The sequence below is a fragment of the Heterodontus francisci genome, chromosome 31, assembly GCF_036365525.1.
Source record: "Heterodontus francisci isolate sHetFra1 chromosome 31, sHetFra1.hap1, whole genome shotgun sequence".
NCBI lineage: Eukaryota > Metazoa > Chordata > Chondrichthyes > Heterodontiformes > Heterodontidae > Heterodontus > Heterodontus francisci.
Genome location: NC_090401.1, coordinates 40,310,349 through 40,326,351, shown reverse-complemented (window position 1 = coordinate 40,326,351; position 16,003 = coordinate 40,310,349). Strand labels below are relative to the sequence as shown.

Genomic DNA, 16,003 nt, shown 5'->3' with positions numbered 1-16,003 from the left:
CAGTTGAGACTTCACTGCCTTCACAATCCACCAGTTCTGAAAGAATGATGGATTTCCTCTGTTCTTCACTGGGCTGCGAGGACAGCATTTCGTGATAGATTTCCTAAACATTTTGTATCAGGTGGAAAACTTCCCCTGGATCAAAGGGTCACCTTCCCATGATCAGAATATGACTTCTGTTGGTGTAACACCGACCCTAGAACCTCACTGCAACGGCTCCTAGTAAAGTTTAGGCGGCGCCTTGATCGGAATTTCTACTCAAACTCAAGCACTTGATTTTTGCAACATATTTTCAGGGTTATTTCCAATAACTAAAGCTCAAACAGTACAGAATAAAATTGGAGAACCGCGTAGTCGCAACTACTTAAACTTACAATTGCACAAGCACGTTACAATTGAATCCTAATTTTTTTTTTAAACACCATTGCTTTGCCAAGTGTTGTACTTTTGAGCAGATTATCGTCGATCGTGGAGTAAGAAGGCATTGCAAAGTTGGAAGGATCAAATGCATCCGGAAGGCAGCTGGAACGCGACGTTAAGTCTATCTATTGGACTGTTATTTCTTGCATTCCTCGGTAGCTGGCACTCTACACCCTCTATAAATAAGACCTAAACGCAACAACACAGCGGCGGATCACTTGCGCTGGCGACAGGAGTCTGGTCGTTTCTAGGAAGCGACTGCACAGGCTTTGGGTGATATATTGGTGCACTCGTTCCGAGGGCTGTCTTGGCAAAGACACACGTATTAAGGGGGGGGGAAAACTTTGCATCTGTCATCTGGAATTTTCATTGGGATTCTATTGTCGATCTGACCAAGGTGCTGAAACGCAGCCCGGCTCTTCGGAGCTGTTTGGAGGTGGATACTATGGGGTTGGCTGCCGAGAAGTTACATTGCAGTTTATAGCGCAATGGGACGTGAAGATCTTCACTTCTAATGTCGAGGGGGCTTTCTTCTGCTCCCAGTATGCGTGACAGGATTTGACGGAATGGGCCGTTATCTGGTGTACCTAAGATCAACTGTGCTCCTGTTTTTCAGCTATTTTAACATCTGCCTGATCACAGCAGGTAGGTCAAACATCGTTTGGTGCCGTTTCGTCCGCGACATTTAGTTAAGTGGCTATCTTGCTTCAGGGATTCTGTCGTTAAATACAGTAGGAATAACAGTATTGGAATATTACGCTTGGATAAGGTATGTGGTCAACAATCAATTGTATCAAGAGGTATCCTGGCATGTGATACGAATATCAGTCCATTTTCCTAAATCCAGCCTTAATCAAAAGTCTTTTGCATTACTTGTGATGAGGGCGCATCCATCCTTAAAAGAGTTGCTCCGTCCAAATGAGCCTTTTTGTTTAATGTTGTAGGTCTGTCATTTGGCTAGATTGACAAAAAACAGAATAAACGTCTGAATCTTTGTAAAAATGCCACCCATACCTCTTCGACTGTATTTGTGGATGTGTATATGTTGTAAAGGAAAGCTGGGGAACTACCGGATCTGGATGTCTTTTAACCCTACACGCATTACAGCTGCAGCAAAAGAAAATACTTGATATCATTTTAAGGCGAGTGTTTATTTTCCATTTATACAGAAATAAACCATGCTTCCTTGTGCTTATGTAGCTCTATCTTGTAACAGCACAGCATAGTTTAAGTCTACATAAGGTTTGTTAAGGTGCCAATTTTGAAATCTGCAAAGGATATCTACAACCGAACGGGTTTGTCGACTTCATGCTTATAACTTAAGCACATGTGCACTACTGTCAGCTATGCACAATTCAGTATGATGCTTTTGGGGAGAAATACATATCAGACAGCAGGCTTTCAAAAATAAATCAAACCTGGAAGAATGATTCATTTTCTATTAGAAACCATTCGAATTATATGCTGTAGCTGAATTGCCTCTTGTAGCTTAAAACCTATAATGTGAAATACAGTTCTGGTGCATTCTGACAGCATAATGAGGGGAGCAGTATAACAAGATTCTCCACACTATTGTCAACTGCAGCATGTTGCACAGTTTTAGACCAACCTGAAGTGCAGCTTAGTGGTGATGACTGGTGGTGGAGGTTGTTGCATTATAATGAAGGATGAATCAATGGAGCAATACCTGCTTGTTATTTCCAATGCATTGCGTGGTGTTAAATGGCAAAGAGCAAGGTTAGCAATCTAAGAAGGTAAGTAACATAGGTGGAAAGGCAAGTAAGTGAGGGATGCAATGGAGGAGGGGTGGTTTGAACATTATTTTGAAGTACTCATTGTTTTAGCTTATGGCCTATTTTAAAAATCCAATCATTCTATTTATAACTCTTTATCATGAAATAGATAGCTTTGAATACTCAAAATATGTGCTGTTATTATTACAGAAACAAGATTTGTATTTTTAGTTACATGAGGTGGCACAGAATTCATCCCTTAAGTATTGATGTTTCATAGTATTCATGTTCCCATTAGCTCACATCTCTGAGAAGAATATTTAATTGATCAAATATCAATCGCATCATCTTTAATAGGAAATAAAGTATCATAATCCCAAATAATTCTATTCCTAGCTTCTCTTGCCATAAAATGATTATATACTGTGGTAATTAAGTACATGAATAAAAACTAATTGTTCATATGAAATGCTGATTAAAGTCAACCAATATGAAAATACTTGGGATAGTGGCTTCTTAATAATTGCAAGATATTGGTTCAATGCTTGTTTTTATTCGATGTGCACACATTCATAAGATACACGTTTATCATTGGTTGCAACATTTACCGCTAAAGCTAAAACAATGAGTACTTCAAAATAATGTTCAAACCACCCCTCCTCCATTGCATCCCTCACTTACTTGCCTTTCCACCTATGTTACTTACCTTCTTAGATTGCTAACTATGGAAAATAGTTAAGTTGTTACATTTTCTACATCAGAGTTTAGAGGCCTTACACTTAATCAGTAAATGCTGCTGGTACAGGGCTGATTCAGGTACCAATAGTGGCCGGGTATGAATGCTGATTTGTTACTGGAGGATATACATAAATTTTAAAGTATCCCATATAAAAGGAATGTTAAAGATAATGACTGAGCACTGCTAAACTGTCAATCATTTAATACATTTCACTTATCTGTAAAATTCAGAGACCTGTGTTGTTAAGGGTCTGCACTACAGCACCAGCATATTTACAGAATCATGAATGTCATTTCAGTTTTCAGAATATGCACTTTATTTCCACAACATCTGCAAATTAATTTTCTCTCAAATTTATGACATTTTAAAATAGGATTGGAGAAATATGTTGACTAAATAAACTTTCCTATAGCATTTGCGAATCCCCAAACTTGAGTAATATTAAAGCTATTAATGAAATTTTTAAATTAAATTGAAGGGATTGGAGTTATATCACTCCTTTATGTCATCTTATTGTATTTTTGTTTAAGTGTAAATAATTCCAATGTGGTTTTCAAAGGGGTAAGACATTACATGAATTTACCATGTCACTGGTGTGCTTATCACAGGTATAGGAACACAGCACAATTGTTCCTTCCTAAATGCTAACATGTTTTTATCCTGGAGTAAATCTGTATGAAATAGCAGCGGAATACCAGTCAAAAGGGGGCTGTCAATGTGATGATCTTTATTATGCAGGATTATACCATTCAAACTGCATCCTCTGCATCTATCACAGTTTTTAATTGAAAATGACTTATTTATTCACAATCTATTGTTTTAATTGACTAAAATTACTCTCAATTTTGAGACAATAAGATTATAAAAACAATAGCTAAAGATTTTAAATTTAGCAGGAGATTTATTCAAGCTCATTTGAGCAATTTTATCTCTGAATTGCAGTTGTTGGCTATTGTATTGTTTAATGTGAATTCCATTTGCATAATGTCAAAGGAAGTCAATCAGTATAAATGGTTGCAGATTAGGCTAGTGTATTTGCCAAAGAAATAATCAGCAGTGCAGAATTTTTTGCATCATCTCTTAAAGCTATAGAATATTTATTCTAAACAGCTTAAATTCAACCAGCAATAATGCTGTAACTAGCATTTTAATCCTTAACCTGCTGAATAAAGAAGAGTAGCTAACACAACAAATGATGTGATTGGCACTTTAACCAATGCTGTGTTGAATAAATGGAAACTTTGCATACTGTAACTAGTGTGTTAACCATTGCCCTGAAGAGTAAACAGGAGCTCCATCAATGCATGCTTTTCTCTGTGAACTCATTTTATTGAAAAGGCAGAGGAAGGAGAGTTTAAAGGATTAAATAAATTAGTATTTTAGGCTGATTCTGAGGTGTGGCCTGTCAACTAATCGATGAGTGAGTAAAATGAAATAATATAACAATATAAAATATAGACAGCTTCTAAAAAAAAAGTAAGGAGAAATTTGTATGGCTTTATAAAAGGAATCAGAACTACTTCAGCGCTGAAAAGGTGTGCGGCTGGTTTGTCAGAGAGCATTTATGAGCAGCTTTTTATGGATTTAATTTGAAATTAATTCATCCAAGAAATGTGTAATGATGGATCTCATTCATTGAATTGTTTAATACAGAACTTTCAGTTTGGCAACATTTTCTGCTCACTTTATATTGATATGAGATTTTATATGAATAAAATATATTAAGATGGTGCTCAGGTAAATAGAAATTGGTTAAAAAGTATAAGAATAATAGAAAATATTTGTAACATCTTAATAATTTACTCATCTTTGTAGTGATGTTTGATGAATCCTTTATATGTTGAAAATATTTATTCTGTGTAATACAATGATTTGGTTAGTGCTGTGAAATATTGTTCTTGCCTCACATTCAAATCCATCAAGGTCAGATGGGGTGAAGGTTCCATCTCTCTGATGGCAGTTGGTGATATTGTCCGCATAGTTTTTTATGGATTACCACTGCTCAGACTAGAAAGTTTACTTATTCAATATCTATTTATCCAGTGTAATTGACTATAATATGGGATGTCAAAAAGAATCTGGTAACAATAATCTTGTTAATCTCAGATCCCTGTGTCTGCGTGGGTTTTCCCCGGGTGCTCCGGTTTCCTCCCACAGCCAAAGACTTGCAGGTGATAGGTAAATTGGCCATTGTAAATTGCCCCTAGTGTAGGTAGGTGATAGGGAATATGGGATTACTGCAGGGTTAGTATAAATGAGTGGTTGTTGGTCGGCACAGACTCGGTGGGCCGAAGGGCCTGTTTCAGTGCTGTATCTCTAAAAAAAAAAGAACACTGTAAATCAAGTCTGTTAGCATATGCTGCCTTAACTACACTGGTGCATGGAGGTCAGACTGACCATAATTGGCAACAATCTGACCTCTGTTCTACTTCATAATTGACACAAATTACAGATGAGAGTTATAACAAAATAAAGTAAATCAATCCTTGTTGGATTTACACATTGTTCCAATTTTGAACTGGTACTAGATTGAACTGTAGATAGCTTCCCTTCCAAATTAGCTCAGTCAAATGAAGGGGGTTTGGGAGGGTTCGGGTTAGTGTAAATTTAAAAGCAGTAAGAGAAACATCAAAGATCTAGAGCAGAGCAACGATTTGGGTAAAATAAGCAGAGTCGGTCAGGAAGGGACAGAGAGCTTAACAAAGGTAATAGGGCATTTGAGGCTAAAGCGACATCAAGGAAATAGAAAAAAAGTTAAAGTTAAATGAGTGAAGCAATCACAGAAAAACAGATCAATTAATAACAGAGATAGAAATAAATGGGTTTGATCTAATAGCCATTACAGAGATGTGGTTGCAGAGTGACCAAGGCTGAGAACAAAATATTCCAGGATTCTTGACTTTTAGAAGAAATATGCAAAATGGAAAAGGTGGAGGGATACCCTGATAATAAAGGAAGGGATAAAGACAGTAGAAAGAAAGGATCTTAGCTCAGAAAATCAAGATGTAGAATAAGTTTGGGTGGGGCTAAGAAACAACCAGAGACAGAAACACTGATGGGAGTAGTTTATAGCCCACCCTAACAGTAGTTGTAGTATCAGGCAGAATATAAATCCTGAAATTAGAGGTGCATGTAACAAGGGTAATCCTGGGGGATTTTAATCTTCATATAGAATGGGCAAACCAAATTTGTAGTAATAATATGCAGTATGAATTAATGGAAGGCATTCAAGATAGCTTTCTAGATCGTTATGTTGAGGAGCCAATTGAAGACATGCTATTTTACTGTGCAGTGAAAAATGGTTAATTAATAGCCTGCTAGTAAAGGAACATTTGGGGAAGAGTGATCATAATATGATAGAATTTTATATTGAGTTGAGCGTGATTTAGTTAAGACCAAAACTGGGGTCTTAAGTCTGAACAAAGCAAACTACATAGGTATGAGGGGCGAATTGGCTCAGGTAGATTGAGAATCTAGCTTAAAAGATGACAGTAGATAGGCAGTGGTAAACATTCAAAGAACTAATTCATAATTTGCAGTGATTATGCATTCCCTTAAGGAATAAAACCTCCACAGGAAAAGTAGTCCAACCATGGCTAACAAGAGAAATTGAAGATAGTATTAGATTAAAAGAAGAGGTTTATTATGTTGCCAAAAGGAGTAGTATCTTAAGGATTGAGAGGATTTTAGACTGAAGAGTTATAAAAAACGAACAGTTTTAAAAGACCTTGCCTTTAACAAGATGGAGGACAAAGTCACATGACACAGACCTCCTCCTGCACTGAAATATACATCCATATCCACTAGAACGGAAACTCATTAACCCCCTCTGCATTGAAATTAAACAGCTCATCACACATGGATGTGAGCTATCCACAAAGTGAGCTAAAACAAAGGCATTAGCATATGCTCCATCTCCAGCTACAATAACTACAATAAAGTGTGAACATCCCTTATTTTATCAAAATGGGCTGAGATCAGAAGCCATTGTATAGCCTCTTAGGGACCAAAAGCCTAAAGTCACATGGGCGACACGAACACTTTATGAATTATCTTTAAAGATCACCTTTTTGTAGAACAAAGGAAGTAGTCATCAAGTCATCAGAATATCAGAACAATCAGTCTAAGATCTCCAGCCACAGAGAGAACATCAAAAGCCATCTTTATATCCAGCACAAAGCTGAGAGAGAGAGATCAATTTCAGCTAAGACAGTTAAACCCTGCTGAGACGAGTTGGCAACCAACTGCAACAAAGAAATAAGAGAATACCTTTTGAACACCTCCTCCACCTGTGAAAATTGAACTAAGAAATACCATCACTGTCTTCAAGCTAAAGTGTTGGCTGCCAGGAGACTTCAGCAACCCAACAAGAGCAAGACAACCAGCAAACAGGCCTGCAACTTTAAAACTTACCTTCCAAGAAAATCCCACAGGTGTTTCCTGAAAACAGCACACTTTTACACCTTGAACTCTTAACTCCTCTTACTCTTTACCTTCTGTCTATCTTTTCTTGAGCGTGCATGAGAGAGTGAATGCCTGAGTGGGTGGTGTTGCGAACATTTCAGGTGATAATTGTTCAATAAATATTTAATCTTCTATTTTAAACTCACAAGAAAACTTGTCATTAGCTTTTTATTTGGCCAACAAAACACAGGGGCTGAAACACTAACTTAAACAAAAACACCACCTGTGGTCAGTTGGGAGGTGACCAGTGAAAACCAGCCATGCCATTTACCACTTGTCTATACATTATATTCTTCTACAAGATCTCTTTAAAAACTTTACATTTCTAAACTACAACTTGTATTTCTTTAGCACCTTTAGTGTAACAAAACACCCCATTGTTCTTCGCAAGAACATTATCAAACAAAATTTGATACAGAGCCACATAAGGAGATATCAGGACAGGTAACCAAAAGTGTTGCCAAAGATGTAGGTTTTAAGGAAGCATCTGAAAGGAGGAAAGCAAGGTAGAGACTGGAATTGAAGAAGCGCAGAGATCACAGCTGTTTGGAGAGCCGGAGAGGGGTACAGAGATTGGGGGTGTAGGGGGGGCAGAGGGCAGGTGTGGGTGAGACCATGGAGAGATTTGAAACCAAGGCGAGAATTTTTAAACTGATGCATTGTCAGACCAGGAGCCAATGTGAGAAAGCAAGCGCAGGGATGGTGGGGCCCTCACCCCATTTATCTGAGATGGATTTGAATGTTCTGTGAGAAGGAAGAAAATTGTTCCAGACAACTGACCAAATCATTGTATTATACAGAATAAATATTTCCAACAAATAAAGGCGTCATCAAACTACACAGCAAAGATGAGTTAATGATTAAAATGTTGCAGCAGAGTATTGGATGAGCAGAAGTTTATGGAGGGTGGCAAATAGGAGGCTGGCCAGAAGAGTGTTGGAATAATCAAGTCTAGAAATAACAATGGCATGGATGTGAGTTTCAGCAGCAGATGAGCTAAGGGAGGGGTGGCGTTGGGCGATGATATGGAGTTGGAGGTAGGCGGTCTTGGTGTTCACAGATTCACAGAATCAAAGAATTGTTACAGTGCAGAAGGAGGCCAATCAGCCCTTCGTGTCCACACCGGCTCTCTGAAAGAGCAATTCACTCAGTTCCATTCCCCCGCTTTCTCCCCGTAACCCTGCACATTCTTCCTTTTCATATAAGTCTAATTCTCTTTTGAATGTTTCAATTGAACCTGCCTCCACCACACTCTCAGGCAGTGCATTCCAGACCTTAACCACTCTGTGTGAAATGGCTTTTCCTCATGTCACTTTTGTTTCTCTTACCAAATACTTTAAATCTGTGCCCTCTCGTTCTCAATCCTTTCACAAGTGGGAACAGTTTCTCTCTATCTACTCTGTCCAGACCCCTCGTGATTTTGAATACCTCTATCAAATCACCTCTCAGTCTTCTCTTCTCCAAGGAAAACAGTCCTAACTTCTCCAATCTATCTTCATAACTGAAGTTCCTCATCCCTGGAACCATTCTCGTGAATCTTTTCTGCACTCTCTCCATTGCCCTCATGTCTTTCCTAAAGCGCGGTGCCCAGAACAGGACGCAATACTCCAGCTGAGACCGAACAAGTGTCTGATACAAGTTCTGCATAACCTCCTTGTTCTTGTACTCTATGCCCCTATTAATCTTTCTTTCTTTTCTTCTTTTGGGCCTCCTTATCTTGAGAGACAATGGATACGCGCCTGGAGGTGGTCAGTGGTTTGTGAAGCAGCGCCTGGAGTGGCTATAAAGACCAATTCTAGAGTGACAGGCTCTTCCACAGGTGCTGCAGAGAAATTTGTTTGTCGGGGCTGTTGCACAGTTGGCTCTCCCCTTGTGCCTCTGTCTTTTTTCCTGCCAACTACTAAGTCTCTTCGACTCGGCACAATTTAGCCCTGTCTTTATGGCTGCCCGCCAGCTCTGGCGAACGCTGGCAACTGACTCCCACGACTTGTGATCAATGTCACAGGATTTCATGTCGCGTTTGCAGACTTCTTTATAGCGGAGACATGGACGGCCGGTGGGTCTGATACCAGTGGCGAGCTCGCTGTACAATGTATCTTTGGGGATCCTGCCATCTTCCATGCGGCTCACATGGCCAAGCCATGTTAATAAAGCCCATTAATAAAGCCCAGGATACTGTATGCTTTATTAACCACTCTCTCAGCCTGTCCTGCCATCTTCAAAGACTTATGCGCATATACACCAAGGTCCCTCTGCTCCTGCACCCACTTTAGAATTGTACCCTTTATTCTATATTGTCTCTGCATGTTCTTCCTACCAAAATGAATCACTTCACATTTCTCCACATTGAAATGCATCTGCCACCTGTCTGCCCAGTCCACCAACTTGTCTATGTCCTTTTGAAGTTTTACACTATCCTCCTCACAGTTCACAATGCTTCCAAGTTTTGTCTCATCTGCAAACTTTGAAATTGTGCCCTGTACACCAAGGTCTAGGTTATTAATATATATCAGGAAAAGCAAGGGCCCCAACAATGATCCCTGGGGAACTCCACTACAAACCTTCCTTCAGCCTGAAAAATATCCATTAATCACTACTCTTTGGGCTGAATTTTACGCCGCCCCAGCAGGTCGGCTGGTGGCATGAGGCGGCGTAAAATTGAGCGAGAGGCTCCGGGAGACCTACCCACCCCGCTTCCGCCTCCGGCCAAGTTTATGGTGTCAGGTGGGGGTGGGAAACGGCCCACCCACCAGAGGCCAATCAAGGCCCTTAAGTGGCCACTTAAAGGCCACTTAAGGGCCCTCGCCCGCCTCCAAGGGTATTTTACCCGTGGCAAGACAGCGTGCTGGGGACATGAAAGGCCACCCAGCAATAGCTGCCAGCCCTGGGGCGGGGGCTCATGACAATCAAGCATAGTGTGCCCAATTGAGGGCTGCCCCCACCTTCAAGCCACCCCCGGGACGCAAGTCGCCCCCCTCCCCCCAAACAACCACTCCAGCCTCACCAAGGAAGGACCAATCCCCCTGGTGATGCTTGACTCTACTTACCTTCCGTCCTGGATCCATGGCTTCGGCTGAGTTGCAACCCCAGCAGTGACCACCACTCCCAGTGGCGCTGCTGGAACTAAGAGCTGCCAACCTGCTGATTGGCCAGCAGCTCACTGAGGTGGGACCTCCTCCCTCAAGTGAGTGGAAGTCCCACCTCGGGACAATTAAAGCCCGGGGACCCGTAAAATGCGGGACGGATCCCCGGGCTAGGCGGAAGCGGGTTCGCCACTGACTTTCACGTTGGTGGGGAATTCCCATCCACCCAAGGTAAAATCCAGCCCTTTGTTTCGAGTCACTCAGCCAATTTCATATCCATGTTGCTACCTTCCCTTTTATTCCATGAGTTATAAGTTTGCTCACAAGTCTGTGGTGTGGCACTGTATTAAATGCCTTTAAAAGTCCATGTACAGCATTGCCCTCATCAACCTTCTCTGTTACCTTGTCAAAAAACTTCAGCAAGTTAGTTAAACGTGATTTACCCTTATGAAATCCATGCTGGCTTTCCTGAATTAACCCGCATTTGTCCATGTGACTATTAATATTGTCCCGAATTATTTTTTCTGGAAGTTTCCCCACCACCGAAGTTAAACTTACTGGCCTGTATTTGCTGGGCATATCTTTACATCCTTTTTTGAACAAGGGTGTAATGTTTGCAATTCTCCAGTCCTGTGGCACCACCACTGAGTCTAAGGAAGACTGAAAAATTATGGCCAGTGCCTCTGCGATTTCCACCTTCACTTCCCTTGGTATCCTTGGATGCATCTCATCTGATCCTGGTGCTTAGTATTGGAATCGATATGTGCTCATTATTAGACATAATAAAAGGTGACAATATAAATTGAAGACAAGATTGTAATGAATCATCTAACTTTCATTTTATTTGGTGACAGTTACCTCAGCCAAATAATTAATCAAGTAAGCTTTTTTTTCTAAAAGCTAATCTCGTACACTTTGTGTCAGCATTACTGGGTATCCAGATATAAATTGCAAAAGGTTTTGTCTTGATCCTGACAAGGTAAACAAAATGTCTGTAACAGATATCCTGTTCCCCTTGTACTCAGCTGACAGCAATATTCAACATTGATTACTGAACAGTTAAGAGAGACAGAGCCATCATCTGTAATGGTTGACCCACCAAGGGCTTTCCCTGCTTGCAAACACATACCTATTGTGACACATCTTGTTCCTTTGATGTATGAGCAGTTTTCAACCAAGTGTGCAGGTTACTGTGGCAAGGTAGAACTCCAGGCACAGGCATATGCTTATGTAAAAAAAAAAATTACCAAAGGAATGTTGTTATTTCAACATCAAAAATGGTTTTCAAAGACAGCTTGGAATTAAGAGCCTATTATTTTACTCTGTTTCTATGTGTTTTGCTTTCTCTAAATAAATATGAATTAGTATTTTTGTCTTGAACTATTTGGTTTATATTGTGGCTTTGGAAAAGCTTCAGAAGAGGTACACAAGATTACTTTCCAGTCTAATTGCATCTCAGTTACCCAGACAGGCTCAAAGTGCTTGGATTCTATACGTTAGAAATGCATAGAACTGGGGTGATTTGACTGAGGTTTATAAGACGATGAAGGGATTATATTGGAGTTACGTACGGGCAGGACTAGATGTTTGGAGGTTCTTTTCCCAGAGAATAGTGAATCTGTGGAACAGGTTGCCAGCTCATGTGGTGAATGCTGATTCACTGAATTCCTTCAAGCGAGAGTGGATCTGTTTCTGGATGGGGTGAAGATCTCCTCGTACAAAAGGTAGGTACCAAGTAGCATTAATCAGGGCCAGAGTGAATTAGTTTTCAGTCGCTTAAGGGTGTCAGGGAGGAATTTTGCAGTTCTTATTGCCCCAATTAGTCTGAGTATTTATTTGATTTTTCAGCTCTCAGAGGAAATTATGTGACTTCCTGATCTGGTCGGAAACCAATGTGTTATGATTCGCAAGGCATCGTAAACTGTATAAGACAGGCTAGATGGTCTTTTCCTGTCTACCATTTTTATATGTATATTCCGTGACTGGTGGAAACCGCAAGGCATATGCTGGTCAATTGACATGGACAATAATATTCTGATTCTGCATCAGTATAAATCTCCGTTAGTTTGATTGGACCTTGTGTTCAAATTATTATAGTAATGGTGCCTCCTCAGATGAGAGGCCACTTATAGAGCTATTTCTCTGCAGTAAGTTTGCAAGATAACATAACAAAATGAACGTGTTACTCCATTGCAATAACATGCATAATTATACAGTAGCAATAATCTCAATCTGCACTGAAGCAGGGAGTTAATGATGACCTGCTCATTTAAGAATGCAAGCTATAGAATTGTCCTTAAATTAATCTGACTAGCTTTCAAAATATTTTTTAAAAGCCAGACAAAATCCACACCCTGGTGTCTAATTTTAATTTACCTTTGTAATTTCTTTTAAACTTTCCATAAACATCATCATCTTCCTGGGTGTTTGTAGCTATTATGCACCATTTCCAGAGCTAAATTATGGTCTCTTCACTTCCACTGCTGACCTAAGACTGATTATAGACGAGGCTTTATCCCAAAAGTATACTGCCCATTCAGCAAATTTACTTTTATACTTTTCATGAAATGATAAACTCTGATAGTTCACTAAGAACAAAGCATATCCTTATAACAAAATGTCACTTGGAGTCAGTATTGAAATTAATGTGAGGAATATTTCTTGTAAGTGGTATACAAGCAAATAAAGCCAATAAGAATGATCCCAAGTGTAATAGGGCCAGGTTATGAGGAGATATTAGAGATGTTCAAGCTCTACAGTATCTAATGAAGATAGATAAGTCTTGTAAAAGTCCAGCTTTATAAAATATTTAATGATGGAACTAATTATTACAAAGTGTGGTTCGTAGGATTAGCAGACATAAATTTATGAAAGATAAATTGAAAACAGATATTGGAAAGAATTTTTTTTACTCATATGGTGCTAAATGTTTAAAATATTTTTATAGGCATAGCAGGAGAAACAAAGATGGATGTAAAATGCAGATAAATGTAAGGCCAAGAGAATGAGGATTCTAGGGAATCCAGCTTTAATGGGATGGATGACCTTTTCTTTCCGCTATTGCATTTTATTTTTTATTCATTTTAGAAAATGAAATTATGAGTTCAGCCACAAGGGAATTTTAGCATTGAGGTATTGATTTTCTGATGGTCCCATACAACCCATCCTACAACCGATTCTTATTCTGTGCAATGGACTTAAATATGAATCCACACATATCTGACTGTTCAGCTTTAAATCAACTGTGTGCTTTAAGAAAAACTTTTTCACAAAAAAGTACATATCCAGCTGAAGCCAGTTCATTTGCATAGTCCAGATGAGGTGATAACCTCTATCATTATCAAGAGTAAATCAAGAACCTTAGATAATTTTTCTGGTTCCTGACATACTCCTGCCAGACAATGCACACAAAAAAAAACCCAAACTACAGCACCACAGTACAAGACTGTGCATTTCAGCGCTACAAAAACAATTACCTTTTTTGGCTTAAATAGTGCGCCTTACACAATCCAATAAACATCGAAAGGGTGGCTGTGCATCTACTCCTTATCAACAGTTGTCAATCTTGGCCAGCTTGAGCTCATTCTGGAGAAGGAAAAAATGTTCCCATGCTTTGAAAATTATATAAATTTAAACTGGGGAGTTATCCCCGGTGTTCTGGCCAATATTTATTCCTCAGTCAACATCACAAAAACAGATTATCTGGTCATTATCACATTGCTGTTTATGAGAGCTTGCTGTGTGCAATTTGGCTGCTGCGTTTCCTACATTACAACAGTGACTACACTTCAAAAGTACTTCATTGGCTGTAAAGTGCCCTGAGATGTCCAGTGGTCGTGAAAGGCGCTATATAAATGCAAGTATTTCCTTTTTCTTTAGATTGGTTGGAAAATGAATCTTAATATTTAACTGTAGAGCTGAGGCAAACTGCCCAGGGAATATGTACTCACAGCAAGGCTTATCTGTAACTATTAAAATATCCAGGGTAGTAATAAAAAAAATTCTTATAATATTGGGTATGTATACAATCAATGCCCACATTAAATTGTGGATCCAAATGTGGTATTGATTTTTCCATAACTGTTTCGACTGAATCAGCATTCATTGCTTCAGGTGATAATCTGTTCAATAAGGTAATTCCAAGTGTGAAAAAGTCCATTGATAGATATAATTTATCTTATTTCCTGTGCACAGTACTTCCTGATTTATACGTGCCAGTTCACATCTTTGATCACTTCTTTGAACTTGTGTTCTTTTATCATCTTTAATTGAAATTGAAAACCAATTTTAATTGCAACCTGTGAGTTTAGGAAACAGGTTAAATTTCTGAAAGTAGCAATTGCATTGAAACACTGTTAATTTATTTGGCTGGAGTTCATAGTATTTTGCAGTTTTAGCTTCAGACATTTTGCTGAATCAAGTAGTATTAACTTCTTGTATACGAAGCAATGCAGAGGCTTTTGTTTTATTTAAATTGGTTTTCTCCCTTTGTAAACTGCTTATCATTGCACGTCGTCCTCCAGCTGCGAAAACAAGGTAGTATGAACGTAATTCGGCACTAATCAGTGTAGTCCAGGATCAGCTACAACAACAATAACAATTTGTATTTATATAGCACCTATAACATAATGCAACGTACCAAGGCGCTTCATAGGAGCGTTATCAAACAAAGTTTGACACCAAACCACATAAAGAGATATTGAAGCAGATAACCAAAAGCTTGGTCAAAGAGGTGGGTTTAAGAAGCCTGTTAAAGGAGGAAAGAGAGATAGAGAGGCAAAGAAATAAAAACAAGAAATGCCGGAAATACTCAGCAGGTCTGGCAGCATCTGTGGAGAGAGAAGCAGAGTTAACGTTTCAGGTCAGTGACCCTTCATCAGAACTCGCAGAGGCTGGAAATGTAATAGGTTTTAAGCAAGTAAAGTGGGGGTGGGGCAAGAGATAACAAAAGAGGTGTTGATAGGATAAGGTCACAGAAAATAACTGACCAGAAGGTCATGGAGCAAAGGCAACCGAATGTTAATGGTGTGGTGAAAGACAAAGCATTAGTACAGAGAGTGTGTTAATTGACAGAAAACTGAACGGCCTGGCCCCAAGCACAAACATGAAAAAAACAGTGCGTAGGCACAGTAGAAACAAACTAGACAAACTAAAATAAAATAAACACATAAAAAGAAAAAAGAAAAAATAACTAAAAAATAAAAAGGGGGGGCCCCGTCATGCGCTGAAATTATTGAACTCAATTTTCAGTCCGGCAGGCTGTAGTGTGCCTAATTGGTAAATGAGGTATTACATCTGCAGTGTTTTGCTTTTATATTAGAGAGGCAAAGAGTTTAGGGAGGGAGCTTAGGGCCTAGGCAACAGAAGGCACTGCCACCAAAGGTGGAATGATTAAAATCGGAGATCCTCAAGAGGCCAGAATTAGATCAGCGCAGATATCTCGGAGGATTCTGAGGCAGGAGGAGATTACAGAGATAGGAAAGAGTGAGGCCATGGAGGGATTTGAAGACTAGGATGAATTTTAAAATTGAGTTGTTGCTTAACTGGGATCCAATGTAGGTCAG

The 16,003-nt window shown here is 39.4% G+C and overlaps 1 protein-coding gene across 1 annotated transcript in view; it reads left to right on the top strand.

The window, feature by feature from the left end:
• Positions 1-807: 807 nt before the first annotated feature.
• The window catches only part of fndc5a (fibronectin type III domain containing 5a), a 91,767-nt gene continuing 76,571 nt past the window's right edge, over positions 808-16,003 (top strand). The window contains exon 1 of the mRNA XM_068010945.1: positions 808-1,065. Coding sequence (XP_067867046.1) covers positions 987-1,065 — 79 coding nt within the window. The 5' untranslated portion in view covers positions 808-986. The remainder of the gene's footprint in view (positions 1,066-16,003) is intronic.